The 23,698-nt window shown below is 59.3% G+C and overlaps 2 protein-coding genes across 7 annotated transcripts in view; one reads left to right on the forward strand and one right to left on the reverse strand.

The window, feature by feature from the left end:
• Positions 1-7,736, reverse strand: part of PRPSAP1 (phosphoribosyl pyrophosphate synthetase associated protein 1) — a 29,145-nt gene extending 21,409 nt beyond the window's left edge. Inside the window, exons 1-2 of one of the 5 annotated variants that reach the window (XM_054846345.1) lie at positions 7,595-7,736; positions 6,279-6,390 (exon numbers count right to left, since the gene is read on the reverse strand). In XM_054846345.1, coding sequence (XP_054702320.1) covers positions 6,279-6,361 — 83 coding nt within the window. In that variant the 5' untranslated portion in view covers positions 6,362-6,390; positions 7,595-7,736. Of the gene's footprint in view, positions 1-4,115; positions 4,224-6,278; positions 6,397-6,519; positions 6,665-6,912; positions 7,038-7,078; positions 7,217-7,594 lie in introns of those variants that run through there. The other 4 variants (XM_054846343.1, XM_054846342.1, XM_054846341.1 and 1 more) reach the window with 4 other exon arrangements.
• A 7,275-nt stretch (positions 7,737-15,011) lies between these two features.
• SPHK1 (sphingosine kinase 1) lies at positions 15,012-23,087 on the forward strand. 2 transcript variants are annotated; one of them, XM_054846335.1, is made up of 5 exons: positions 15,012-15,517; positions 20,298-20,447; positions 20,787-20,881; positions 21,147-21,262; positions 21,778-23,087. In XM_054846335.1, the coding sequence occupies exons 1-5, from the start codon at positions 15,100-15,102 to the stop codon at positions 22,559-22,561; spliced, it is 1,563 nt and encodes a 520-aa protein (XP_054702310.1). In that variant the 5' UTR covers positions 15,012-15,099; the 3' UTR covers positions 22,562-23,087. The 2 variants fall into 2 exon arrangements, with proteins under 2 accessions (XP_054702310.1, XP_054702311.1); XM_054846336.1 differs by lacking the exon at positions 15,012-15,517 and adding an exon at positions 18,479-18,776 and having other exon boundaries at positions 21,778-23,083.
• The last annotated feature ends 611 nt before the right edge of the window (positions 23,088-23,698 follow it).

Raw genomic sequence — 23,698 nt, forward strand, 5'->3', positions numbered from 1 at the left:
ACAGCTCAGCTTGTCAAACCTGGGTCCAGATAGCAGCAGAAGAGACAGTAAGCAGCTGCCAACTTAAAGGAATGAGCAGTAGTAGATTGCTCTGGTCAGACAATAAATCCCATCTCTGCTCCAACTGTTGACCACAAGTAAACAAGAGGGGCGGCACTGGGAAGGATACGAGATAAAGCTGCCCGTAAAAGTCATACATCGACCCCGCCTGCAGTGCTCTGCAGACCTGTGAGCTGCAGCCATGGCAGATGGACCAACCGGCAGCTCCACCAAAACAGTTCAGGTATGTTTACCCAAGGGGCACACCTTCCACTAAAGCAATTTCTGAAGGCTTTGCGTAAGCCGAGACTTCAGCCGGTGAAGGAGTCTGATAAAACCTTGATTTAGTCAAGGCTATTAAAGAGGGGACTGTTTGCGCAGCTCCTGTTGTAAAGCACCAAATTCCACAGGACTTGTGTCAAAAGGGAGATCTGCACCAAAGTCAAGGGCAAAGCATGGCCTTAGCCACCACACAGCCTGGGAGCAACCCAGGGAGTAACAAAGTTCAAAGATAAATTCCCCCACCCCATCACCTCTCCCTTTTTCCCCTTCATCCCCAGCTCTTTTCTCTCTAGACCCTCTCTGTGCAGAAGCTCCCAATTGCTTGATGCTTTAGGTGATAGAGGAATTAAACTCACAGCAAGGACTCTGCTTGCATTGGGCTTCAGGACTAAGAGTATAACCGTACGAACAGGGGCTAACGCACTTACTGGATCACTTGTTTGCAGACATGGGCAGATCTACACCAGGAAAGAAAAGGCTGCTGCTACGGGTAACCCAGAGCACACGGCCTCGCAGAGAGATACAGCTTCTTCTGGCAAAAATAATACTTTAGGTCTTGTAGCTAAATCACATCTGCAAGGAAAATGAGCTCCACTGACAATAGGCCTGCTGTGTGGGGCAGCACTCCGCTACGGGGCAGCAGGGAGGGGGCTTTTGCCAATACTGAAGCATTTAAGACGGGAGAATGGTCAGGCTGATTTTACAGTATTTGCAGAAATCTCACTTGTTAACCAGCCCCGTGCAGACATCAGAGCAGGAGTTCACTTCTGGAAGCTCCCTTCTCCATCCAAGAGAGTCAGTAACTCCATTTGGTGTCTTTTTTTTTTTTTTTTTTTTTTTTAAAGGAGTGGTCTTCAGAACTGGGATCTGTTGAGAAAAGCTATGCACACACAGTCCTGCCAAGCTCAGCGCAGAGGGCTGGGCACAGCGGGATCAAGGTCTTACTACTCCAGGTTGCTCCCAGCTTTAAAAGCTTTTAATGCCACCTCAGCGTAAGCTTTCCCTGTGTGATCACTCACTGCTGCTGATGGGGAAAGCCCTGCTCCTCACTCCGCTCTGCCATCCTTACACCAGCTCCATCACTAAACCGACTCCTCTAAGACCTGACAGCATCTAAGAGAAAAATTCCCTCTATGGCTTTAAAAAAATCCTACTCAGAGCAACTGGCCAGTAAAAATTTATATTGATCTGGAATATCTCTCTCTGTAAAGAGTGCCCAGGAAAGATGATCTAACTTTCCACAGTCTCAACACACGCCAAGAGGATATTAAGCTGTGGATACAAGAATGTTTATAAAATCTGTGTCAAACTCAGCCTAAATGTGAACAGCTCAGAAGTCACCTATAGTTTAATGAGGAAGTGACACACGGCAGTATTTTAGGAAAAACTACGAGGTTGTATTAGATTGTGCTTAAAAATGCTCCTCTGAAGACTGTCAAAAACCACTGTACCAGGCTCTCGAGACAGAGGACAGTCAGTTAAAAGAGACTTGACGTTTAGCTGAAACAAAATTCAAGAGGCAAGTGCACTTGCAGTATTTCATGCTATCAAAGCACGTTTCAGCGCCGCTGGGAAGGGCTCTCAGCCCAGGCTGCATTTCCTTCTCCCACTCTGTGACAAGCACCTAAAAGACATTTGTAAAGTTGTCTCCGAAGGAAGCTTCCAGCCAGCTCCCAGTGCAAACATTCAATTTGAAGAGAAATCTGCATGCAGACAAAGCCCTTCACTACGGTATGATTTTAGTTTGGCAATATCCTTTTCACTACAAACACTTTCACTGGCCTCAGCTCTGCAGCTACCCGACTCTCCCCACACCTAGAGTCCACCAACGGCTGCAGACTCCAGAAGGAGTCAGAGCAGACAGCAGAGGATCTGCTCCGTGCTTGACCGTGGCCAAAGCAAGCCACAGCCTGACTTGGAATTGCTTTTCAAACTCGAGCAAATCTTTATTTAAAGATCAGTCAACCCGTCCAGCTAGCACAGTGGCAGCTCTGTGGTGTGTTTCCTAATCTCCCTAATCTTCAAGAACAAGCCAGGAAAGGGAAACAGCAGCTTTCTGGATACATGGCAATATCCTTGTTCAAATATCCTTATGACTATCTGAGCTCTCTTACCTCTCCCCATCCACCCAGCACGACTGGATACTTGAAGAACAGTCCCTGCTGCTCATCTGTCACTTGTACTCAGAGCCATCCAGCACTTGCATCATTTCTTCCAGCCACACCAAAGCCGTGCAGCTGAACTACCAGCAAACACCATGCAGATTTTCCTGTAGTTCTACCAGTCTGCTTCTTGTGAAGGAACTTCCCCTAAGCCTGGCACTGGCCAGCACAGAAAGCTACCATGCAAAGCCAACCTGCTCAGCTGCATGACATACTCTAAGCTGCACAGAAAAGTCTCAAAGCCCAACTGCAGCACACCAGAGCTTTTTCCAGAAGGCAAGAACTGGGTTTGAAGATGGGGAGAGCAGCGCCACGAGGTTACTGTGATCTGACTCCCCTCTGCCATCCTCTCACATGCTGGCAAGATGACCTAATGAGGAAGGCTGACATTACTCTTTCTCCATGCCATCAGAAATTCTCTTTCAGCTGAGGGAGGTTGCTGCAAGTCCTCCTAACATACTGTCTCTTCCAAAATCACAGCTCACCTCCTACTCGTTCACACAAACCACTACCCTGGTTTTTGTGTTGTGTACCCAGCTCCCTATGACCAGAGATCAGAACACAAGTCTCCATCTTTTCCTCATTACTCCACGTTGTTTAGGCTCGCGGCATTGCTTCTATCTTTAGATCACCAGTATTTTCCGTGCTGCAAACCAAATGAATGTCTAGAATACTCACATCCAGAGTCTGCAATGAGTTTATGATAGTATCACATCCCACATAACCCACAGGAGCACTGGGGAGGCATTAGCAAGCTTCAATCAGCAATCCTCTCCAACCCAAACACACAAGCAGGGAGTGGAATGTAATATTTGTACCCTCTGTGCCAAACACTGCAGTCAGAGGGAGATCTAAATGCATCTGTTGGACTCCACCGATTAACAAGACTTGCTAGACCTCCCTCTCCCTGGCAGCACACAAGGCCCGTTAGGGATCAGCACTGGTCACAGAAATTATTTCTCCCCTGCAAATGCAGCTTGTAATCAGGTGCCAAGTGTCCTAATTAAAGCAGGAGTTTTCTTTCCATCCGGGAAAGAATTAAAAAAAAAAAAAATCACACTTCTCAATTTATAAGATACAAGTTAACGCATGGTTTTATTTATGTTTCAGTGGTCCTGAATCTAAGGAGCATCTTTCATTATTTAAAGTTTCACAAGGTATTTGGTTCTTCTAAGCCAGCATTGTCTCCTCTCCCTGGCAGAAAAACAAACAAAAGCTCGGAGAACTCAAAGTGAAGGTCAGATTAACCATTTAGTCACTCATCCTGCAACCAGACAAGAACGCACGATGGGAAATCATAAAGATCGGAAGCATGCCAGAATGCCACGCTCAGAGCATGAATCAAAAGTGACCCTGGAAGTTTTGTATTAGATGAAGTGAGGAGATTGAACAGCTTTCAGATGTCTGGTTTATGTCACACTCTTCCTTAGGCTCAGGATTTAAGAAAAAAAAAAGGATAAGCGAGGACTCCACAAGTATCGATTTTAACATCAGAGCAACAAAGCCTAGATGGACAACTGTCCCAAGGGGCCCTACTCCTAATATTGCGTGTTGTTTTAAAGTTCTTTTACTACTTATACTAAAGGTCATAAAAAAACTTTAAAAACGCACAATATTAGAGGACAGACTCACCCTCATAAGACTGCTCCAACTCTATTAAAAGGTGCAATTGACCTCCCCAGCAAAGTACAGGCTGGGATGTGACACAGGGAAAGCCAGCAGTCATGCAGTTTTTGCAACCTGAAAAAACAAGGGATGTATTACAAACGTGTTGAAACAGCCCTGAGCTCCTAAGGGAAGTCAGTGCAAAACCACTGCACAAGATGCTGAAAACACCTTTAGTTTCGAGAAACTTTTTACTGTGGGCAAATCCATACTATTAACAGTTCCAGATTTTGCATGCCCCTCCAACAAAACCTCATCCACATGTAATGCTTCACACCTTCCCTTTTCAGAGCGGTCACTACTCCCATTTTACAGACGGTAATGCTACGTGTCCTTAAGTCTCAGTTTAAGCAGCAGCTGCGTATCGCACTGTTGTGCTCACACCACCACCAGAGCTTCCAACTTCCTCGCTGACGTTAGAGCCAAGGCAAAAAAACTCACATCACCTCTACTAAAAGTTTACTTTGTGAAGACAGCCAGGAGGTCACACTCTGGATCCTGCTGTCGTTCACCCTCCGAGCATCACTGGGATACAGCAGCACATCACACAGCCAGCTGTGTGTGCCATGGCCTGGGGACACCTGCTCCATGTCTCTTCTCATTACATCTTTAAAGAAAAGTGAGTTATTTTTAAGACAAAAAGCAGAGAATAAAGATTGCCCGTTTGCTCTTTCAGTCCTGAGAACTTGGAGCTCGTCCCCAGGGGACTTATGTTATGTTCTGTGTTGACGCAACAGGACAAGCCTTGTAAAACCATGGCCCATCTGCTGCAGCAAAACTTACTTTTTTATATAGAGAGACTTTATTTTCAGTCATATCAGTGAAGGGAAAGCGATACGGAACTGACCAGATATATCAAAAATACATGAACCAAAAAAAGCTTTCCACTCCCAAACACAAGTCTTTCCCTCTCCATCTCACACCCAAAGAAGTCCATCGCTATTATCCAACACGCATCCCATCAACACCAGCGATCCCAGCCAAACAGCCAAGTCAGCTTCGTGGAGATAATCTGTGCTAAGGATTGAACACACTGTTTATTAAGCTAGCTGGATGAATAGGAAAATGTTCTTACAATTTAAGGTGGCAGCACACCTGTATTTAGTAGTGCTTCCAATCTCAGCACATCCTCGGAGACAGGAAGGGGCCGGCAGCTGCCCAAGGGGCAGCGAGGGTGTTATCTGCTGCAGCAGGCAAACAAGCACTGAGCCCCCTCGGTTTTGGGAGCAGCTTCTTACGAACTGTAGCTGGGAAGCAGCAGAAAGGAAATCCAAATCCTGCTTTCGGGTGACAGCTTTCCAATACACAGAAAAGCCCCCTCGGCTGGGAGCACCCCTGTTTGAACCAAACTAATTCAACACAAAAGATCAAGTGTCAAGGAAAACTCAGTGCTCCTCTGTGCACCCAGAGCCCCATTTTGGAGCCAGCTGTTATACCCCTCAGTCAGCAGGGCCCAGCGCATCTGTCCCTGTCAAGTCAAGGTCAAACTCTGCCCAAATCAATGGGCTGAAAAAAAAAAAAAAGGCAAAGAAGGGGCACACATCTATCCCTAAACTCTCTTTTGGTAGCATGTGCTGCCCACCTCTCCTACCCCACTGAAACCCACTTTGGTTAGAGCAGCTGCAGGTGATGTCCTGAGCTCTGCACCAGCAACACTCCCCGCACCCCAAGCAACGAAGCTGTTGAGCAAACAGGGTCGCCAGCCCGTCTCCGCGAAAAGCAGCTGAGAAAGTTTTGAGCATCTCCCGAACGAGTTAAAACACTTTCTGGGGTTTGTTCAGCCAAGTTTCACCCCCTCCCCAAATGTAACAGCGCTGGGCTGCAGCCTGGCTTTTCCCGCATTGGAACGGATGTCAGAGGCACAAGAGGCAGAAAGCAGCCAGTCCATTTTCATCGCCGAGTCAAACCAAGTTTTCGGGAGGGATCAGCCGGCACCAAGGAGAAGGGCAGAGCAGCTGAAGACTCTCGGTGCAAAACCTCCACAGCAGAGGTGTTCACAGCAGACACCTTTGGCGTGGGAAGGCAGGAGGAAGCCCAAAGCCTCTCCAGCCGCTGTGAAGAAAGCCTGCCTGCTCAGAGGAGCTCCGGGAGGGGTGGGTGGGAAAGAAACTTGAAAGAGAGGGAACTTACTCTGTGATCCTCTTCGCCAGCTCGGTGCAGGCTGCCGTGGAGTTGGCCGAGAAGACCCGGTAGCCGCTTCTGGCTGCGTTCATCGCCAAAGAGTCATGCAACCCCCGTGGAGCTCGAAAGTGAGAAAAAACAGATTTATAAGGCAACAACAGCTTCCGTGGCATCCTTTTCTTCCTCTCCACCACGATCGCCGCCCCTTAAGGGGTGGGGAAGAGAAGGAGGAGGAGAACCCTTCCGCTACCTATGGTCTTGCTGGTCCACTCCTGTGGCAGAGTACAAAAGGGGAGGGTGTGGAAAATACGACTATTAAAATAAAATAGAGCAACAGCAGCCTGGGGGTGCGAGGCAGCACACTGCCTGCAGAACATACACACCCCACCTCAGGAGCCAGGCCTCGGGTAACCCCAACCCAAACCCGCCCCATGCTCACCCAGAAGCACCTCATGCACCAGGGCAGGGGGGACACCCCCAAAAATGGGGGGCGGGGAAGTAGCAAGGCACAGAGGGGAAGGTTAGAAAAGGAGGCGGGAAGGTTAGAAAAGGAGGAGTGGGCTCCCTGTGAAACAGCAAGGCTGGGGGGGGGGGGAAGGGCGTCCCTGTGGTGGTGGAGGGGGTCCCCTCATGCTCCCCTCACCCCGCCAAGCGAGTTCCGCCACCCGGCTAGAGCGCCGCTGCCCTCGGCAGCCATCTTCTCCGCGGGGAAAGACCGCCCCCGCTGCCATCTTAGGTGAGGGCACGGCAGCCGCGCTCTTCCCTCACAGCGGGAGGTGTATCAACTACTTCCCGAATAGCGCTGGTACCTGAGGAAGCGGCGTGAGAACGGCGATAACCTCTCCCTCCTCGGGAAGGTACACCGCCCGCTTCCCAAATGCGGTTGACAGCGCGGCCGCCTCCCCTTTTCTACCCGGCGGTGCGATGTACAGCCTCAATGAGGTGGCTTCACTGCCCGCGCCTAAGATGGCGGCCGTTCCGGCGGCCGAACGGAAGCACCGCGGCGGCGCTCTGGCCTCGCTCTATGGCAGGCAGGGCGGGAGGCCTCGGGCCTGCACCCGGTGGAGCGGAGAGGGATGTGGGGCGGCCGCCCCACCGGGTGCAGGCCCGAGGCCTCCCGCCCCGCAGGTCTTAGATGTGAGCCCTCCCGGAGCCCTACAGTGTTTAGGAAGGGTTCTGCTAGCCAACCTCCAGCCCCACAGGGGCTAGGCCGCATTCTGGGCCTGGGGCTCCCCCTCAGCACCCGCGGGCTGGGATGGTGGGCCCTGAGGAGTTGCTGCTGGATTAAACCGGATCTCTGCACCATTTTCCAAGGGAACACTCACTATCAAGCTTCTGAGGTCTTCTGAGCTCCTTGGATGTGAGGACAAAGTCCGTCCCCCCCCGGGTGCAGGCACTAAATAACTTATCTAAGCAGAAAGCTGCTCTGGCAGATCTCTGCGCTGACCGTTCCAAGCTTGAAGAGTGTGCTTTATGTCACAGGGAAGGCAAACGACATTAAATTCATCGCTAGGATCGCCCCACATCGCTTTGTTCACCCTGGAGGGAGAGGTTTTTCCCAGTGGTTTTCTAAGCTGCTGTGTAAGGTCACGATTGCTTGGCCAGTTTTCTCCCAGCTAAGAGTGGGCAGGTCGCCGTGGGCTTCGTTCAGGACATGGAGGATGTACGTCTTCATTAGTAGCGCTGGTGCATGCCAGCTGCTCGGTACGTGTTGTGGTGGCACCTCTGGTGACTCCTGTCAGAAACATTTCATGTTTAGCTGGGAGATGCAGCACTGCCGTTAGTCCCTTTCCACCCAACATTTCATTACAGGTTGTGTCTCTCCAGCCTTTGTTAAGATGCAGCATCCCCAACGCAAACAAGATACAAATGCATCAGTGTCCCCTCCAAAGGCCACCTCCTGAGCACCCAGATGGAAAATTTTGTTTCCCTTCACCATGCTGGGTGACGTGTTTGTTCCTGCGGTGTGGTTCCATCCCCACATCTCCCTCCACAGTCGCTCAAGACCTCCCCGCAGTTATTTACCTGCTGTACAAGACATGGGAGTCCCCTTCTCGCCTCTCCAGCCACCTGGATTTGGTCCTGCAGCAGGATCAGCGCACAGGACTCAGTGTGGATCCCCCACCACAGCCATAGCCCTGCCCAGCCACGAGCGCAGCAAAACAGGCTGCGGGGTTGCGTGCTGCAGCTGGATGAGGTCAAGACTTACATCACTGCCGCCGCAGTGGCTGTGCTGGCAGGTTGAGGGGAGCCAGGGCACATCATCACCCCCTTCACCTGCCGCAGGGGCAGATCCAGCACGGCACCAGACACCTCTCCAGTTTGCTGCCGCCAAAGCAGCGTGTGATCCCCACTGGGTCGCTGGTGCCTCTCCAAGTCCCCCATGTCCCCCGCGGGTCCTTCGTTTGTGCCTTGTCACAGCAGGGGCTATTCCAGCTCCACTCCCACATTCCTGCTTGTTCCCTGATGACAGCGTAAGGCGAGGCGAGAGCTAACAGCATCAGCTGCCTGAATTCACACCAAGAAGGCAGCATAGCCGGGCACATGATGCCAGTCAGGCCTTCAGGCTGGCAGTAACCCTGCAGCTTGGGATGAACCGGCAGCATCCATTCGCCAGGCAGCCCAGAGCCCCCCTCACAGGCACCCCCAGCCCCGGCTCTCCCTCGGCCACGGGTGCTCGTTTAGTGATGGCCGCTGCCGCAGCCCCACAAGGCACATTCGTTTGACAGCGGTCACAGCATCCACGCTGCAGCCATTCACTTGTCACAAGTTGCTAGCTTTGTCCTTCGAAAAGAAGGAGCTGAGGAAAAAAAACATGGCAGGGGGAAGACTATTTTTGGGATGTAGGAAGTTGGCTGCTTCCCAAGGTTCCTCCTTCACCCACCAGAGAAATGGCAGCTCCCAGGGGAGTAGGGACACCCCAAAAGATAGGGACAGGCTCCTGCAGGGACAAGCCCTAGAGCAGCACCTGGGAAAGGGGGAGCAAGAAGGGATGTGCCCCGAGGGTGGGGAAGGGGACAGAGCACTGCAGGATGCTCAGCTCCCACCGTCTCCTTCCCTGGCCCCTAGGGAAGGGGCTTGCTGCTGCCCTCCACTTTTAAAGCCCTTCCCTCCCAGCTTGCCGTGCAATTCAGGTGTGTGAGAAGGAAGGGCTGCTTAACCCCTCCCTGCCTTGCTCAGCAACCTCAGCACACCTGGGGCCATTTTGAGTGCCCTCAGCCTCTGCTTTGCCCTCGGGTTTCCCCCAGCACCACTCTCCCATCCTCATTCCTGCTCAGAGCCATCCCAGGCTCAGGGGTGGATTCTGCCCGCATTGTCACCTCCCCTCGCTTTCTCAGCTGAGATGCAATGAGTTTGTGTGTTCTGCTGTGGGGCAGCCCTTGGCGCCACAGAGGTGGCACTTCTGTGGTCGCCTTGGAGGGGCTTGACAACACGTCCTGCCCCAAAACCAACCCACTCTCGTGTTTCTGAGATTTTTCTCCCCCGGTGCTGCCAGCTTCACCCCTGTGGGGAGAGGCCCAGCAGCCTCGCAGGGGCGACCCCGTGCATCCCAGCGGGACGGCTGGTGGAGCTGTGGGGTTGGGATCAGCCCCCGAGGAGCCTGGGCAGGGCATCGGGCAGAGATCGCGGCTGTTATCACTGCAACAACCAACCTTCCTCCTGGAAAAGGGAGCGACTCCTTTCTCTGCTCTGCGGGCTGACAGTCACACCTGGTTTTACAGCCAGGCAAAGGAGAAGAAAGAAGCAATTCTGTTTACTTAGGGAGTAATTAATATCCCAGCTCGTTGGCATGTACAGAGGCAGCAGAAACCTCCCCCACAGCGCATGGAGAGCAAGGCTTTGCAGCCCTTTATTATTTCATTATCAGCCAGGCAGGATTAGGAGGGCAGGTCAGGGAACAGCGCCGGCTTTAAGCAGGTTTAGCTCCTTTGAAAAGGTTTATCCAGGCTCAGTCTCGCTCGCTGGCTGTGATGCAGTTATTTGCTGAGCAGAGGGGTTTGACTAATGTTGGGGGGCCGGAGGGTTCTGCATTTTTAATAGCAAAAAAGTGGTAAAGCCCAGCAGGGAAAACCTGGGAGGTTCCTTTACTAGGAACTGGCTTCATGTGTTGAATTTCAACAACCAGGGAGGGCAGTTTCTCAGCTTGGCCAAGTCCTGCATCACTCCCCGGAGAAAACCAGGGCCTCGGTGCTGCCCTGTGCACGCCGGGCAGCTTTGGGGTGGTTTCTTGCGTGTGACCGACACGGCTCTGGGGCAGTTCAGCCACGGCAGGCAGCTTCCTGCAGGGCTGGATGAAGTTTTGCCCTTTCTCCTTTACCGAGTTCCTCCCCGGAGCCCGGTGGGGTGGCCGGAGCATGCCGATCCCAGCCCGGCAAGGAAAGAGCAGCCATGGGAACTGCGGCAGCAAATCCTTCTTCTTCTTACCCAGGCCAGAAACGGCAGGCTGTGGTGGGACGCAGTGTCCCCCATAAGTAATTCTGCCCTGGGGATGCTGCCTGCGGGTGCTGAGCATTGCGGTGGGGATCCTGCTCACCCTGGGATCAGGATTGAGCCTCCCAGCCCAGCCGCGGCCGCCCAGCCAGGTGGTTCTCATTGCAGCCTCTGACTCACCTCCCAAAAATGCCTGCGCTCACAGCATGGCAGGAAACCGCTACGGGGAAGTGGTGAAAACCCCGCAATGGCCTGAAATTTGGCCTCCCCCAGCAAAGGGGGAGATCAAAAGGCAGCACTTTGGCCTCAATCCCTCTGACGCCAGGGCTAGTCATCGGGGTGACTTTTCGGCTGAGTGGTGCGTGTGGTTATTCCAAACTCAGCAGCTTTTCGTGGGGCGTTTGGGAGTGTTTCCTGATCTCAGGAACATTTTTGAGTAAATCATCAGCTGGGAGGAATGAGCTCAGCTTGCCGGCCTTGCCCAGGGCTTCCCGGCAAGCCCTGCGGTCCTGAGCTGTGCCGGCGGCCGCTGAGAGCTCAGAGGGCCAGGTAGCAGCCCATGGGGGGGTTGCAGAGCCTGGCTGTGATTTAGGGGCTGCCGTAACCCCCAGCTCCATGCGAAGTCAGGATTGTGGGTGATACCTGCTGCCCCTGGGTCACGGACACAGAGACCAAGGGTGCAGTCATTTGCCAGAGTCCTGCAAAATCGGTGACAGACCCCAAACCTGCGTCCCAGCTCGCGCGCCTCAGGTGGGATGCGATCCCAATCCCTCTCCTCCAGCAGATACCTCTGTTATTTCTGTCCCCCGGTGCCAGTCCCCTGCGTCGGCACCAGCACCTCCCTGGGGAGCTGCAGGGTGACCGCTCCTTGTGAGCCCCCGCAGCCGGCGGCTGAGAGGGGCCGAGCCACCCCAAAACAGCTCCGTCTCCACACCGGCCGCTCCCGCAGGCGCTGGCTGGAAAGTTCCCACTGCTGCAGTCGGTGCCTGTTCCCCTGCCAAACCCTGCAGCCCTGCCAGTCCCGATGCAGCGCAGAGCTGCGCTATTTCTGGCTCCACCTTGAGACATGTACCTTCAGCAGTGGGAACGAAGCTAAAAGAGACAGATCGGGGATGAGCGCATCCCCTTCCAGTTCCCATCCCCGGGGTGGCTGCTGGCAGATGCGGCAGAATGGGCAGGGATCTGGAGGAACCGCGTGCCTCGAAGCGAAACGCTGCGGTTCATCCTGCAGCACAGCCGTGTCCTCTGCACGCCTCCTCCGGGGCTGCCTGTCGCTGCTGTGCGGGCAGCGGGAGCCTGAAATCCGGGCCTGCCCTGGCACAAAGAGTCTTGGGTCTGCGCTGCGGACGGGATCATCAGCCAGGGGTGGCAAAGGGCTATGGCAGGGCTGGGAAGCACCCAGCCTCTCTGCTTTCTTCCCCCAGGACAAGCTCCCTGGGGAGGACCAGTGCCGTTAGCAGCTGGGGCAGGAGGGAGCTGAGGGATGTTTAATTGCCGTATTTAACTCTTGACTTCACAACCCAAGGCAAACCTTGTCTGTTCCTTCTGCCTCAGTTTCCCCAAACACAGAACATCCATCAGCTTCTCCAGTGAGCCAGGGCTCTGGATGTACGAGCCTTCCCCCACAAATGACTTCTGTGGGGCCTGCGGTACCCTCCCAGGGCAGGAGTTTGCGGGGTGTTTGCTCCTGAAGGGAGCCTGGTGGCCTCCATGGACGCCAAGTGCCCTGGGCGAGCCCCCTTTGCAATGAGAAGGGGCGGGGGGGGGGATACACCACCGGCTGTCCCCACCGGCACGCTGGCTCCATGCCGCGTCCCCACGCCATGTCCCCATGCCGCCCTCCCACACGCGTGGCCTCTGCGGCGCCGGGCAGGAATGGAGTCGATCAGGACAAACCCGACGGGCAGACGCCTGCCCACGGCACGGAAGCCCCGGCTGCCTTCGGGCTGCCGGTCAGGTTAAGGGAGCTCGTTAAGGCTCTCATAACGAAGATAGTCCCAAACAACTGTTTATCAGCACTGAGCGGTGACAGAAACAATCCCACTTCCGCATCAGACATCGCGTCTGGAGGCAAACAAGTGGCATCTGTGCGGGACCGGGTGGAATCAGCCCACGGCTGCGGAGAGCAAAGGGACTGGTGCGGGGCTGTGGTGGGCACCGGCCCAGCTGTGGCACAAAGTGGGCAACCACCAAGGGTGGCACAGCATCGGGACGGGCTCACGTGAAGTGAAAAGCTCTGCCTGGGTGCTATGTGCCATCATGGAGGCTGAGATTGTGCCGGTCCCATTCCCCAGCCAGGAATAACCTGGCTGCAGCCCCCTCATCTCCCTGCCTCTGGCATCCCCCCCACGGGCATCCCGGCACTCACCCTTCTCGTGCCTGAGCGCTGCGGCATTGCTGGCCTCGACAGCGCGCGGTGAGGCCGCTCTCGGCCCCTTTCCCCAGCCCACAGCACGGCCGTGGCCAGCGGAGCCCAGCCGGGCACTCGACTCCCATTTAAAGTGCAGGCAGGGTGAGGGGGATCCCTGCGGCACGGAGCCACGGACGCATGTAGCGCGGTGAGGACAGAGCCGAAAGCAGCCCCATCGCCCCGTGGCACCTGCCGGCAGCAGTGTGATGGCTGCTGTCACATCCTCCCACCATGTCTCGTGGCTTCCTGAGCGGAAATTGGGAGCGGGTTAGTCACCGAGAAGGGTGAGGGGCAGGTCAGGAGGCTGCACTCCCCAGCATCCAGCTATTTCCTCCAGTGACACCTTGCCGAGGACCTCGGGGTTGTTTACAAACGTCGGACTGCGGCACGGCAGCAGCTGGGGAAGCGGCCATGCCCAAATCTCCCCCAGAATCAGCTGCGGGTGCTGCGGTTCCCCAGCCAAAACCATCAGCCAGCAAATGGCTGGGAGCGGGTTTTGCCCCGCATCTCCCTCCAAGCATCTCTGTGAACCCACAGCACCCAGGGAAGTCTTTTTGGGAAGCGCGATGTTCCAAATCATGGCACCTCGGCTCTCCTTTTAGGTCACTTTGCTGTGTTATCTGCCCAGCTGGTCATTCCATACCCTCCCTGCAATTTTTAGCCAGTTCCAGCAGGTTTAAGCGAGGACAGAGGGCTGAGGGCTCACCGCTAATTAAACTGCTCTAAGTGTGAAGAGCGATGCCTCCGGAGGTGTCAGCTCAAGGTTACGGGGTCTCAGGCTGCTGCCAGCCCAGCAGCACGCGGTGTGCGAAACCCGCATGAGCATTGCCACGAAGGGTGGTCTGAGGGATGAGGAAGGGGTGAGGAAGGCCCAGGGGAGGAGGAGGGAGGGACTGGGGCACCTCTCTGCCTGCCTTACCATCCCCACGGTTGTCTGAGCACTTATCGCCGGCTTCCCCGCTCTGCTTTGGTTGGAGCCTCAGGACAGCAAAAAGCCGGATGGAGAGCGTGGAGCTACATCCATGGGGAACCGGGTGGCAAAAAAAATCATTGTTGGGCTGGGCCAGACCCCCTGGAGCCCAGCAGCTCCTCGGGAGAGGTGAGGTCGGTCCTGCCACCATCAAAAGCTGCTGTTGGTGACATCCACCAGCTGCTGTGGGCACATGTGGCACCTTCCTGGCAGGTCCCTGGGCTCCGTCCCCAGCGCTGCGTGTGGGTGCATCACACAGCCCGCTCCCTCCATGGGGCTCGCTCCATGCCCGTGGCACCCTCCAACCCGCACAGATACCTGATGGTGAGCCACCAGTGACGGGCAGGACATCGTCCCCCTCCATCCTCCCTCCTGGAGGTGTCCCCCGCTGTCCTCCTCAGCCCTCGCCTTGATTTCTCCAGGCACCCGCTCCGCTCCTCTCACCCCGTCCCGGCCGGAGAGATGCAGAAATGGTGTTAAATGCTGTTCAGCCCAGCGTGGGGCTGAGGGACTCGAGCAGGGACAGTCCCCCTGCCAGCGCCGAGCTGCGCGTTGCTGGACACGGAGCACACGAGCCGGGGCTGGCGCGGCTGACGGTGCTTTGCCTCTCCCGGTGTGAGCACGGGCCGGTGCCGTGCCAGCCCCAGGACCGTGGGAGCACCCACGCCGGACACCCACCCCGGCAGGGCAGAGTCACCCACGGCAAACCCACGGCGTCGCTTTGCCCTCGCGTGTCTGCAGAGCCTTGCTCCAGCCGGCCAGTCCGGCTGCACACACACACCCCCCCCCCCCGGAAGCGCGGGGCGGCGCTTTGGGGAAACTGAGGCACGCCGAGGGGAGGGGAGGGGGGGCTCGGGGCAGCCCCGGGACGGGCCCCCTCGGCGTGGGGGGGGGGGGGGTGTTACATTTTTTATGAATGGGGCCGCCCTGCCTGCCATTGCCGGGCGGCGCGGCGGGTGTCAGCAGCGAGCAGCGACGGGCGGCGCTCCCCGGTGCGTCCCGCTCCCGTTCCGCCGCCGATGGCCGCCGGCCGCCGCGCTCCCCCGGAGCCCGGTGGGGGCCCGGTATTACTTCAAGGTATCTTCGGTGCGGGACCGACCCCCGGTGCTGCCGCCTGTTCTTTGGCTCTGACGGCCCGGGAGCTGCAGGTGCGGCGTCCCGGCGGTTCCTCCGGCGGTTCGACCGGTCCGGACGCCGCGCTCCGCCTGGCCGACTGCGTGGGCTCCGCCGCCTTCCCCGCCGCCGCCGCCGCCGCCTGCTTCTCCCTGGTGTGCTACCCGTTCCGCGGGCCGCGCTGGGGCTCGCCCGCCCGCCAGCGCCTGGAGCGGACCTTCCGCGTCTGCCTGGGACCCGACGCCGAGGGCAACCTGCGCATCGCCCAGGCCTGGAGCCGGAGGATCCGGGAGCTCTCGGTACCCGCCGTGCCCACGCAGGACGGTGAGTGTCGAACGCCCACGCTCACCCGGGGCGGGAGGGGACACCCCCCCCCCCACACACACACCCGTCCCCGCTCCGCTGCGGGTCCCGACGGAGCGAGCCCCGAGACCGGGAAGGGGGGGTTGTGCCGGGACCGGGGTCGGCAGCCGTCTGAGGCCGTGGGGTGTGGGACGTGGGGCCCGCCAGCTCTCCATTGCCCGTCCCCACGCGGGACGGCTGTCCCCGAGGGGCGGCGTGGGGACGCGGCTGGCAGCTGGCGCCGTGCCGGGAGCGCTGTGCGGTGGTCGGGCCCCGAAGGGACGGGTCGGGGGACGGAGGGACGGACGGACGGAGAACGATCCGCATCCCCACGGGGTCACCTGGATCCCCCGCGTCCTGAGCCTGGGGGTGAGGGGGGGGGCGGAACGGGGACACCCCTGTGCACGGCCCCGGGGTGGCTTCTCCCCCCCTTTCTCCCTTAAATCGAAGGGGCAGCAGGGCCGTGGTCGCACCATGGGTGCCTTTGCACGGCCCCCCCTCCCCTCGCATCGCTTCGGCTCAATAACTAGCAAAGCTCCAAAGGGCAGCATTAACCAAGAAAAAAACAGTCATCGTTGCTGACGCAGGCAGGACAGGAGCCAGGCACCATCCCTGGCAGGTCCCATCCATCACTTGGGAGCTGGCATATCCCCCCGGGACCCCCAGGGCCCAGTGGGGTCCCAGGGTGACACGGAGGGGTCCGGGTTTCAGTTCCCTCTCCCCTCCGGGAGCTGCCACCAGCCCGAAGGGGAGCGTCTGGCTCAGGGGCCAAGTCCCCCAGCTCCTGCAGTCAGGGCAGGGCAGGCTGGCGTATATGTGAACATCTGAGCAGAGATTCAATTATATGCACTACTTCATTTATTTAGCTGTCCAGTCGCACTGATCAGACTTGGAAATTAAGAGGCACGCGGTTAGAGGGATCCTGTCAAATCACATTTAGCCCAGCTCTTCCCTGCTTGGATTTTAAAATGCAGCTTTTTTACATGACCTGCAGCTACAAAACAACTTTCTGCTATTCTTCCTAAAGAATAAAAACAAATCCAGTGGGAAGGGGTGAGGGTGAAACCAGTTCCCCGGCTCTATTTCCAGCCTGAACTCTGCAGCTGTAAGTCTCCAAGCATTTTAAAACCCTCGCCCTTTTAGCAGGCGGTGCGAGGGTGCTGGGGCACGAGCGGCTCGTTGCACGGCAGGGACCCCGGGGGAGCCCAAGGAAGGAGGACGGGAGAAGGCGGTGCGGGATTTTGCAGTTATTTTTCTAGCTGAGGGCCAGCAGGATTTGCAAACCTCCTCCCCCAGTTTGGGACAGAGCTAAAAATGCCTCTCGCCACACCCTGCGCTCACACGCACCCTCACGTGCCGGCACCGTGGCGTGTGCGGGGCAGATAAGGCCGTGCTGGGAAGCTGCGTGTGAGTCTGTGTGGAACAATCCTGCCACCCTGTCCCTGCGAGCAGGGGACCCGGGGAGCCACCAGCGATCCCGTCCTGGTGTCATCTCCGCTCCAGCATCCTCTGGCATAAAAGCCTTACGGAGAGCTGCAGCAGGGTGTAGCCCTCCCCTCCATTTTTTCCCAAGGGGAAGAAAAAAAAGGTGCCTCAGTAGTGAAAAGCCCCAAAGCTGGGGCTGCCTGTGGTGTGCAGGCAAGTGTCCCACCCTGCAGCTGGCTGAGAGGGACCAAACTGCTCCCGGGCTGGTGTCCTGGTGGGGAAATCCAGCCCTCGGTCGCAGCAGGAAGCTGCCGTCAAGCTGTCAGCGCCGGCCATGGCGTCGCAGCGTGTCGGCAACGCTCCCGGCAGCCAGCGGGACCCAGCCCTGCTGCAAGCCCCTGTTTCGGTGACCCCCTCGCCTTGCTTGTCCCCTTGCTGTGCAGAGGTGACACTCTGCGGAGAAGGGATGCAGCGGGCATGTCCCAGTCCGTCCCAGCCTCACGCCAGCCGGGTCACCGGGCAGGACAGCCCTGTCCCCCGCCAGCCTGGCACGCTTGTTCCTTGTGCCCGGAGAGTTTCCAGAAGGATGCGGCGACGCAACAGAGCAGCTGGGGCTGCTGACAGCGGAGCCACGGCAGCGTGGTCCCTGCCCGAGTGTGGCCAGGACACGTGTCCCATGGGGGGACGTGGGTGGAGGAGGGAGAGCAGAGTTTGTGCACTGGCAGCAGCTGGAGCCCCTTCCTCCTGCTGACTCAGTGTCTGCCCTGCTCGGCGTTTGAGGTTGAAAGCAACCGCACTGTGCCGGGAAGCGGCTGAGCCGCGCTGAGATGCCAGGGGCCAGCCGGCGTTGCGCAAATCTGCTGAAATCTGTCCCCTCTGCCTGAGCATCGCCGCTGCCAGGCTCCGGCTCTGAACCAGCACCCTCTGCTCCTGCCACGGGAGCCTGGGCCAAGCCCGGAGCTGCTGGTGTCACTGGTCCCACACTGGGATCACGTCCCCATCCCCATTCACACCCTGGTACCAGCAATCTGTCCCTGGTGACGGAGCTGCGGCGTCCCTCGGTGCCCTGAGCAGGGTTCGCCTTTCCCCCTCCAGCCGCGAAGTGGGTCCTTGGGGTCCCAGCTGCACCCCAAGCCCAGTGGAGGCTGTGGGGCAGCAGCAGAGGTCCAGGCAGGAGTTTCAGGCAAAACCCAGCTGCAGCTCTGTGTGCACATCAGAAAAAAGTGGCTGGTAAGAAACATTGTGGGGTTAAAAACTGTATTTAGGCTCCGGAAGTGCCTCATGCTCTCGCCCTACATCCTCTGGGGTGGGAGGGAGAAAGAGGAGAGAACAGCCCCCCCATCACCTGCCTCCAGCAGCTGGGGCTTGAGCATGACCCCCCCTGCCTGGGGGCTCGGCCGCGTTTCTCAACAGAGGCTTTAGTACCGGCGGTGACCGGGGAAGGCTGGGGAGGGGAGCCGGCAGCGGGGCCATCCCTGACCCGAGCTGGGGCGGCCTCTGCTCGCAGCGCTTCACTTCCGTCCCCACAGGCAGCTGGTCCCCTCGCGTCTGGCACCCACTGATAAGGGGCCGGGGAGGGCGGGGGGCAGCCGGCCGCTTCCCCCGGCCCTGGGCAGCAGCGGGGAGAGACGGCTCAGAGCCGGCACCCAGCTCCAGGCTCAGCCCCGGCTCACGGGCAGACCTTTGCTCTGGACTCGGCGGCAGGTCCCAAGCAGCCGGTGTGGGGACAAGGAGGTGTCGTGGAGGGTGACGGCCTCACCGGGTCATTCCCTGGAGCAGAAAATCAACCTGATGGCACCGAAATCAGCAGCGCTCTGTGAGCTCCCGGGGCTGGGATGGACATGGATGCGGGATGCTCTGGGCACATCTCCCCGCAGGGCAGCTCGTGGAGCTCTGCCAACCCTCGGGGAAGCCCTGCTGGTGTGATGCCAGGTGTCACCCCAGGGAGATGGCACCTGTAGGGACCTCCATCGCCCCAGGCTCCCCCTCTGCCTGCCTCCGTCCCCGGTGTGGGCGGCAGGAGGGGTTTTAGCTGTAAAAACGCTGCCTGTGCGTTCAAACAGCTCAAATCAAAGTGCGTAGGCGCAGGCAGCTGGCCCCAGCCCCCCTACCCGGGTTAGAGGGGGGTTCCCAGTCCGGGGCAGTGCCGGGAATCACCGTCTGCTTTGGTGACTCAGATCCTGACGGAGCAGCTCTTTCTGCTGAGTCAGCAGGCGCAGCCCCCGCGCTGTCCCGCAGAGCCCACGCATCCGGATGGGCACCCGCTATCCCCTGGGGCCCAGATCACGGCTTAGGGGGCCCAGAGCAGGTGGGGAGACCCCTCCAACCCCCCCCAAAGTGGCTTCACCCAGCAGGGCCGGAACTTTCCAGAGGCGCTGTGGGAGCTCGAGGCACGCTGCCCCTGCTCGTTCTGGGGCTCGGGGTGCCCAAGCAGCACCCGGGGATCCTGCCCTTGGGCACGCTGCCGCCAGCTCCCCCAGGTGCCATCGTGTCTCTCCTCCTCCCTGCGCCTCCCTCGCAGGGCAGCGGCAGCCCGGGCTCACCCCGTCCCCCCCGTGCACGGGGACCGCTGGGCTTGGGGCTCGGGCAGGGGGCAGAGGGACGCGGATCCCTGCCGCGCTTGTAATTACAGCCCAAGCGGGGCCCTCGCAGGCGAAACCTGAGCCCCGTGGGGAGCAGGGCAAGCAGAAGCGTCAGTCTGCCGGCCCAGGTGTCTGTCCTGGCCCTGCTCCATCTGGGATGGATGCGGGGAATTGGGATCTGGAGTCCCCCTGGCCCTTGTCCCCCCACACCGTCCTTGGCTCGCCGTGCGTTGGGGGACTGAGCCGTGGGGTTCAGCTGGGAAAACTCACGGCCAAGGGTGTTTGGGGCTGGGCGCCCGCGGGAGGTTGGGTTTCAGACCTCCCCTTTGCTCCCACCTTTCTTTCCTCGGCGTGCCCAAAAGCGCAGCCAGCAGCGCCCTGCCGCCCTGGGATGCACGGGGACGCTCGGGGCAGCGCTGCAGAGCCCCGGCTCCGCTGCGGCATCACTGGCTCGCTGCGGGGCTCCAACGCAGGCAGAAAACATCTCAGCTGATTGCGGGAGAGCTCGAGACGAGTCCCTGCGGGACCCCGAGTCCCTGTCTCTGCCACCTCCCCTGCTTTCCCAGCAGGGACCCTCCATCCCTGCTCACCTCCCGCTGCCTCTGGGGAGGGATGAGCCCAGGGAGCTTGTGGGCATCGGGGGCAGCTCCCCTTCCCGCGGGGCCGTGGCAAACGCCGTCCCAGCTCACAAAGCCCTCCCTGGGCAGCACCATGGCCCCACCACCCTGACTCTCCCCCTCTTCCCCCCTGCCCAGGTGACAGCTATGGGGTGCTGCCCCGGCCCTGCCGCGCACTGGTGCTGCTGAACCCGCAGAGCGGCGCCGGCCGCGCGCTGGAGGACTTCCAGGCGGTGGTGCAGCCCATGCTGGCAGAGGCTGACATCGCCACCACCGTCTTCGTCACCGGTGAGTCCGTGAGCGGCTCCCTCCCTTCCCTCTTCCTCCTCCCTTCCTGGGATCCTACCTGGGTGCTGTCGCCCCAGGACGGGCTCCTCCGAGGGCTTTGTACCCCCCGCATCACCACGGCTCCGGCTCCTGCGGGGCTGGTTTGGACAACGCGATGGGTGGGCTGTCACAGGGCTGGTGGCAAAGGGTGTGAGGGGACATGGCTGCACGCAGTAGGGGTGACTGCCTCACCTCCTGCTCCCCTGGCTGGGACCCTTGTGGGGACGGTGGGGCTGGGGTCACCGTCTGGGGTGGCAGCAGGAGGGAGGGTGATGCTCGCCTCTCCGCTTTCCCCTGCAGAAAGACCCCACCACGCGCACGAGAAGGTGCGGGATGAGGACCTGTCGCAGTGGGACACGTTGGTGGTCATGGCTGGGGATGGGCTGCTGTACGAGGTGAGAGGGGCACCACGGGGTGTCCCCCCCGGCTGGGATGGGCACAGAGCTGGGAGGAGAGGGGTGCCCGGGGCAGGGGCCGAGCTCTGAGGCACGAAGGCAGGAAAGGAACAGCAAAGGAGAGATGACACCCAGCTCGGAGCAAAGCGGGGCAGCCACGGCCTCAGTCCTGCCCTGGCCGGGGACAACGTGGGCTCCACTCCCCCCAGGCTGCATGGGAGCTGCTGGGGTCCTTGGGTACCACCAGCTCCCTCCGTCCCTGCAGGTGGTGAATGGGCTCATGGAGCGGCCGGACTGGGCGGACATCATGAAGAAGCCGCTGTGCATCCTGCCAGGGGGCTCCGGGAACGCGCTGGCCGCCTCCATCAACCACTACGCAGGGTGAGCCCCAGCCCCTGGGCACCGAGGCCGGGGGGGGATCAGTGAAGCGAAAGGCTGAGTGTGGCTCCAGCCCAGGGGAAGGGTGCTGGGTGCGCCCAGCACAGGGGTGCCCCTCTGGGTCCCCGCCTCCCCGCAGGCTGGTGCTGCCCACCCCATCAGTCCCCGCGAGCATCGGCTTGCATCCCTGCATCCCCGGTTCCCCCCGCAGCCCTTCTCCTCTCCGAGCTCCGAGTCTGGCACAGCTTTACCCCAAAGGAGCCAGCCCAGGGCACAGCCAATTCCGCTGCACAGGGCGGGGACCAGCAGCCCCAACTCAGTTCCCTCTTTGAGGAGCTGGTTTATCCTTCCCACCCCCAGCAAACCCCCTCCCAGCAGCTGTCCCTGAGGGACACGGTCACCCAGCTGGGATATGTCACAACCACGACACAGGGACGAGGGTTGCACATAGATGCTGGGATAGGAGGAGAGGCCCCGAGCTGGGTCCAGCACAAACTCACCCTCTCCATCCCTTGCAGCAACGATCACGTCGCCAAGAAGAAGCTGCTGACGAACTGCGCCTTCATCCTGTGCAAGGGGCTGCACACGCAGATGGACCTGGTCTCGCTGAGCACAGCCTCGGGCAAGCGCCTCTTCTCCTTCCTCGGCTTCGGCTGGGGCTTCATCTCAGACGTGGACATCGACAGCGAGAAGTACCGCCGGCTGGGCAACACCCGCTTCACCCTGGGCACCCTCCAGTGCCTGGCCAAGCTGCGGGTGTACCAGGGCCGCCTCTCCTACCTGCCCGCTGACCCCGAGCAGGGCACCTCCCCGGCACCCAGGGACCCCCACGCGCCCGTCACCAACGGCCAGGCTGGCTGCATCCTGCCGCCGGCGGGGACGGAAGCGCCCGGGGCTCTGCCCGCCGACTCGCTGCTGGTGCCGCTGTGCCAGCCGGTGCCGGCGCACTGGACGGTGGTGCCCGAGGAGGAGTTCGTCTCCGTCTATGCCATCTACCAGTCCCACCTGGGCACCAACCTGCTGATGGCACCGGCAGCCCAGCTGCACGACGGCTGCATCCACCTCTTCTACCTGAAAGCTGGCATCAGCCGCGTGGCGCTGCTGAAGATCTTCCTGGCCATGGCCAGGGGGACGCACCTGGACTTGAACTGTCCCCACCTGCGCTACGTCCCTGTCCGGGCTTTCCGGCTGGAGCCGCGGGCGGCCGCGGGCATCATGACGGTGGATGGCGAGGCGCTGGCCTGCGAGCCTGTGCAGGGCCAGATCCACAGCCGCCTCTGCCGCGTCCTCAGTGGCTCCTGAGCAGCCGGGTTTGCCCCTTGCAGCGCTGAGCCGCCGGCACAGCCTGGCACGAGGGCAGCAGAGCCTTCTTCCCACTCAGGAACCTCCTCCTCCTCCCATAGCAATAGCTCTTGGGGGCCGCAGGTGCTCGTCCCCTCGCTTGCCCCCACGCTTAGCTTTACGCCCTTGGGACGGCCACCAGCACTGTCCCAAAAATGAGCCACGAGCCCCATCAGGTACTGTGTGCTGGCGAGACGCCGGCGTGTTTTATCCCGGTACGAGGTCCCGGCCCCAGGCGGCTGCGCCGGCACAGCCCCGTCCCCTCCCCGGCTCAGACGCACACGGTGGCATCGCTTGTATCCCCGCCACTGCGGAGCCAGTGCCACCCCCCCCAGGGATGGTTGGGACCAATATATCAAATACAAAAAAAATCGACTTTTTTAAAGAATGTTTCTACCCAAAGCTTCCTGTAGAAGCAGAGTTTATTCTTGTGAGAAATGCAATAAATATCTAGCTTTTGCAAAAAAAAAAAAAAAAAAAAAAAAAAAAAAAAATCCCTCCTGGGTTTTAAATCCAAGCTCACAGCTGCTGTCAGGGGCATGGCCATGGTGCTGTCCCCCCCCCCCCCGGGCTGGGCTCATATGGAGCCCGGCCGTGCGGCTGTCAGGATGGGTTTAGCTCAGCACCACGGCCCTTCGCTCCCCGGCAGCTTGCCCATGCCGCCAGACCACCCTCACCTTGGGGCCAGGGCCAGCACGGAGTAGTGGTGGCCCCAGGAGATTCCCCCAGGGGACATGGGCCGGAGCCAGGACACGGGGCACTGCTGCCACGGACCCCGATTTTTGGGGTGTACGGGTGCTGCTCTGCTCAGCCTCACGCTGGGGCTGATCGAATGCAGAGAGCTCAGCTCCGCAGCGATGGCTTGGGGAAGGTTCAGTGGCTCCGAGCGAGGGCAGGGAAGGGATCCGGGAAGGGGCTCAAGGAGGAGGTTGTTGGAGCTGAGGGGTTCAGCTTCCCACCGGGAGCAGGGCCCTACCAGGAGCCCTGTAACAGGTCCCTGCCCAGGGGCTTGCCTGGGGGGGGGGGGGGGGGGGTTTACTCAGCCTGGTTGGTATAAAATTGCAGTAATTAAACCTCATTTACAGTGCTCAAGCACAA

Source organism: Grus americana, chromosome 18 (assembly GCF_028858705.1).
Source record: "Grus americana isolate bGruAme1 chromosome 18, bGruAme1.mat, whole genome shotgun sequence".
Taxonomy (NCBI): Eukaryota; Metazoa; Chordata; class Aves; order Gruiformes; family Gruidae; genus Grus; species Grus americana.

Bases quoted from the DNA above. Each gene is read 5' to 3' on its own strand.
- SPHK1 (XM_054846335.1), top strand. From the start codon at position 15,100: ATGGCCGCCGGCCGCCGCGCTCCCCCGGAGCCCGGTGGGGGCCCGGTA. The intron at 20,448-20,786 runs GTGAGTCCGTGA...TTTCCCCTGCAG, and splicing joins CACCACCGTCTTCGTCACCG to AAAGACCCCACCACGCGCAC. The intron at 20,882-21,146 runs GTGAGAGGGGCA...CCGTCCCTGCAG, and splicing joins GGGATGGGCTGCTGTACGAG to GTGGTGAATGGGCTCATGGA.